The following is a 4745-nucleotide window of genomic DNA, read 5'->3' as shown; positions in this document are numbered from 1 at the left end:
TCCAACTTCATATTGAGATCTGATGGATCTAATGTGTTTCTTTAAAGTTAAAGTCTTTAATTTTTGTGAGCAGTGTAGTTTATTATAGATCTTCTTTAAATGTTAAATAAGAGAAAATCCTGATATGCAAAAACAAAAATGAGTATTTTCAGATTTCAGACTGAAAAAAGTTGTGATGCAGAATCTGATGGGAAAACAGAGCCATCTAGTGGCCAACCGCTGCAGCAGCAGCCTCTAAAAACGGGTAAAATAATTTACTCTGTAAGCATGTTTAAAGCTGAGATTTAGTTCAGATACTAAAGACATCATCTAGTAGAAGAAAACATACAGACGTCCCTCCCATCTGCTGTGTTCGTCAAACTGCTCTCTTCATTCACGCGTTCATCGTTCCATCCCCACAGGAATCCCCTTGATTGGAGCTTACCGGTCATTTCTCCTTTACTGAAGGAGAACGGGATGACCATGTCAAACGGCTTGAAGCCGCTGCCATTGATGGTGCTGCTGTCCAGCTGGAAGCTGTCTGAGGTCACCTGCAGCACAGACAGGTGGACAGGTTAGCCTCAGCCGAGGAAATACCTTCTCACCCCTGCAAACAAGCGGCTTCCCACCCACTCAGAAGCACAGACAATGAAGAGCGCTTTAACAGAAAGGAGGCGAAGAGCGATACAGCCCCAGCGATAAGGGAAAGAAAGGGATACATCAGTTAGGAGAAGAAAACATCAATGAAAGAAAATCCAGCCATGAAGCAGGAAGTGATCCAGCAGCGGGGAGGAAACCCACAGCCGGCAACGGAGAGACGGCCTGAACTCTGCTTTTTCCATCACGGTTCAGCTTCACAGAGCACTTCTGAACCTGCAGAACCTCTGTTCTGTCAGAAAAACTTCTGCTCAATAAAGTTTTCCTTTTGTTGAATTGAAATCATTTTTCAACACCAACAAACTGAAGATTTTTGAGATTAATCCGTCATTTGTGACCAAAGACGATGATGGGAAACTGCTAGACTCCTTTAGTGAATGTGTGCACGTGTGCATGCATTGGAAGGTACCCATGGATGAAAGCCAGCTCCAGGGGGAGTGGCCTGTTGCTGCACTTGCTGTTGTGAGATGGACGGCTCATCTGTTGCCTGAGGACACGAGAACCACGGTTAAAGCTTCAGTCAACCACAGGATCCAGCAGGAAGGAGTTTGGAATCAGACAACACAGAGGAACACGGGAACAGAAGAACAGGAAAGCAGGAGAATGGGAGAACACGGGAACAGAAGAATAGAAGAACACGGGAGCGGGAGAACAGAAGAATATGGGAACAAGAGAACAGAAGAAAACGTGAACAGGAGAACAGAAGAACACGGGAGCAGGAGAACAGAAGAACATGGGAACAGGAGAACAGAAGAACATGGGAGCAGGAGAACAGAAGAACATGGGAGCAGGAGAACAGAAGAACATGGGAACAGGAGAACAGAAGATATGGGAACAGGAGAACAGAAGAAAACGTGAACAGGAGAACAGAAGAACATGGGAACAGGAGAACAGAAGAAAACGTGAACAGGAGAACAGAAGAACATGGGAACAGGAGAACAGAAGAATATGGGAACAGGAGAACAGAAGAACATGGGAACAAGAGAACAGAAGAAAACGTGAACAGGAGAACAGAAGAACATGGGAACAGGAGAACAGAAGAACATGGGAGCAGGAGAACATGGGAGCAGGAGAACATAGGAGCAGGGGTTTATGAAAACAGGAGAATACAGGCAAAGGAGAGATCTGTTCTGTCCTGAGATACTTTGGTTTCTAAATTCAGGAACCTCTGAGGTGATGGTATCCTGCTGATGATGGTGATGTACGATTTTGAGGCATGATGGGTAAAAACCATTTCTGTGCAGTCACGATCAAATTGTAAGAAGGAAAAATCTTTAACACATGACAAACTCAGAGTAACGGAACCATCAAAGCAGTTACTGCAGAAGGGGTTTTTAGATCTGATCTAAACATTTCATCCATCTGTGCAGGATTAGATCATGTTCTAAGGTTTGGTTTCTTCTAGAAAAAGGTTTTTAAGATGGACTCCAGAACAGAACCGTGTCCACGGTTTCAAAGCTGTTGGGACAAGAAGGAACCAGCAGAGAAGCCGTCCTCACCATGACTTTGAAGGGGCTGCGTGGGATGTTTTCCCCGCCGAAGCGGACATAGATGACATAGTTGCCGGGGGCCGGTGCTGTGTAAAAGATGTCAAAAGTGCCGTCGGGGTTCTCCACCACCTCTGCTTCCACCTCACTGCCGTCCGGCTGGACCACCACGCAGCACACCTTTCCTTTTCCCGCCCCCTTCGTGTTCACCGCCATACTCATCTCCTGACCAATGGCCACAGTAGGACCCACACCTGAGAGGAGGACAAGTTATTCAGCTGTTTTTTTTCCAGTTGAATGTCTCTGATGTGTCCATGGCGATCGGTACCGCTGATGCTGCATTTGCTGGCGTCTCCGGTCGCCGTGGCGCGGACTCGGAAAGGCGACGCTGGGATGTCATCACCCCCGTATTTAATGACGATGGTGTAGCGTCCAGTCCGGTCGGGGATGTACGACACCAGGTATTTACCGTCGCCGTTGTCATGGATACGAGGCTGTTTCGGTTTACCGTCCGGATCCTGAGGAACAGGGAAGAGAGTCCAGGAGCGGGTAAAGTCTTCTGCTCCAAGTGTTTTCAGAGATGATGTTCAGACCTAAGCGTTCACTTACGGTTATGAGCACGCTCAGTTGGCCTTGACCGGCGTCACTGGCGTCAATGCTGAACTCCACAGGAAAGCTGGCTGGGACGCCGCTGGTTAAGCCGGGACCGCTGGCGCGCACCTTACTGGCATCATGGGTCGGTAAAACCCGAACCCTGAAGGGACTGAAGAGATGAGACAAGAACCAGCGTCAAAGAGGAACCGGCCGGTGACACGCAGAGCATCTGGATCTGTGCATTCCAGAATATGAACCCTTTGAAACGAGTTCTCCAGAGCAGAGCGGAAAAAAGGCGTTTTATTTTCTTACTTCCATCTGAGAGAGCTGGTTCCTGCTCAGCCAAAAGGTCAGAGGTTATTCAGTCTCTTTATCATATAAACATTAGTGACTTTGTCCTCAGTGGCTCTGTTGGTCTGCAATCCAAGTTAAGATAATCCAAACGTGATCTAAAGATAATCTAAGAGTAAACTCAGGATACTCTGAGGATAATCATAGATCTACATCCTGCAGCTCCAGATCCACGTGTCTCTTTTATCTCTACATGGTGGGTCATTGGCCAAACATAAAATAATTCTTGGAGACTGCTGATCCAGACATGTCGACCGTCAGAGTCAGCAGCTTCCTCTAACCAAAACTGCCTAAAGAAAACAAATAAACAAAGCCTGTAAACCAAGACTACCAAGATCCAACCCCAAACTAAAATAACTAATCCCAGCAGAGTAAGACTGCTGAGGACAAAGAAAAAATAAATACATAAAATAGCAATTTTCAAAATGATTACCTAATTATCATTTATTAAATTTAGATTTGTTGAATTTATAAATTAATGTCTGAGGTTCACATAGATGATAAACTATGTAGGTTTTTACATCCTGTTGACCTGAAGACGTCTTGTTTGATCAACTCTACCTCCAGAATGAACAGATTTATATGGAAAACTTTGGTAAAAAGTTTGATCTTCTATGAGTTGAAAGCACATATTACTGTATCTATGCTGAACAACACTGGTTACTGAGATGCTGCACTGACATGATTCTGTTTGGTACAGAGTATTTTATTTTGAAAAGAAGTTAAAAAAAAAAAAAAATCACATTGAGAGATGTTAGGTTATTTTTATGTTTTTTCTTTTGTTGATGCCAAAAAAGACACAATTCATATTTATTATTAAAAAAAGAAGGTCATGAATGCCAAATTTGTTAAAGCTAAAGTAAGACTATGCAGCTCCTTCTAGGTTATGATCTGTAGAAAACAAGCCCAAATGGCTCTTTTACTGATAAAGGTTGCCGACCCCTACTTTAGCATAATCTAATGATAATCTGAAGATAATCTAGGGAAAAATTGAAGAAAATCTGAAGACTGAAAAGAATGATCTGAAAACAATCTGAAGATAATCTGAGAATAAACAGGATAATCTGAAGATAATATATGGTTAATCTGTGATTATAAGGATAATTTGAAGATATAATATAATCTGAGGGAAATCTGAAGATACTATTGTCTTAATTGGTAATAACTATCCTTTGTTTACTACAAGGCTAAAGGTGCTTTAAGATAAAGGCCAGGTGAGTGTAGGAAGTGTTTGTCCTGCAGGTACGATGGTAGAAATGACTGGAAACAAATGTTTTTGCTGAGTCATCCTAAAAAATGTTGACTTCCCTACTGAATGCAGTGCAGCTCAGTACCTGCGGGGGACGTCCTCTTCTGCGTACTTGATGGACAGGTTATACGCTCCCTCTACAGACGGCGTGTAGGCGACCGTGTGAGTCCCGTCTCCGTTGTCCGTCACCTCCACCGGCTCTGTCACACCTTTTGGAGCAGTGACAGCGACAGCCAGCGGGGCGGTGCCCGCCTTCCTGCAGTCTACAGTGAAGGATTGTGGGATATTTGCTCTGACTCCTGATCCTACACCTGGACCGGACACCTTGACCTTGCTGGGGTTCAAGATGTCTTTCACTTGGACCTTGAAAGGACTTCCTGCACAGAGTCGAAACAAAAATGAAATCAGGATCATACAAACATCAACAC

General features: G+C 44.3%; 1 protein-coding gene across 2 annotated transcripts in view; it reads right to left on the bottom strand.

Annotated features, from left to right (window-relative positions):
• Nucleotides 1-4745, bottom strand: part of LOC112144623 (filamin-B) — a 78778-nt gene that overhangs the window by 26253 nt on the left and 47780 nt on the right. Inside the window, exons 29-34 of one of the 2 annotated variants that reach the window (XM_024269248.1) lie at nucleotides 4403-4694; nucleotides 2733-2886; nucleotides 2452-2641; nucleotides 2136-2377; nucleotides 1046-1123; nucleotides 425-530 (exon numbers count right to left, since the gene is read on the bottom strand). In XM_024269248.1, coding sequence (XP_024125016.1) covers nucleotides 425-530; nucleotides 1046-1123; nucleotides 2136-2377; nucleotides 2452-2641; nucleotides 2733-2886; nucleotides 4403-4694 — 1062 coding nt within the window. The remainder of the gene's footprint in view (nucleotides 1-424; nucleotides 531-1045; nucleotides 1124-2135; nucleotides 2378-2451; nucleotides 2642-2732; nucleotides 2887-4402; nucleotides 4695-4745) is intronic. The other variant, XM_024269249.2, reaches the window with a different exon arrangement.

The sequence above is a fragment of the Oryzias melastigma genome, linkage group LG5 (assembly GCF_002922805.2).
Source record: "Oryzias melastigma strain HK-1 linkage group LG5, ASM292280v2, whole genome shotgun sequence".
Classification (NCBI taxonomy): domain Eukaryota; kingdom Metazoa; phylum Chordata; class Actinopteri; order Beloniformes; family Adrianichthyidae; genus Oryzias; species Oryzias melastigma.
Note: the sequence above shows the minus strand (reverse complement) of the source record. Positions and strands in the feature narration are given on the sequence as shown.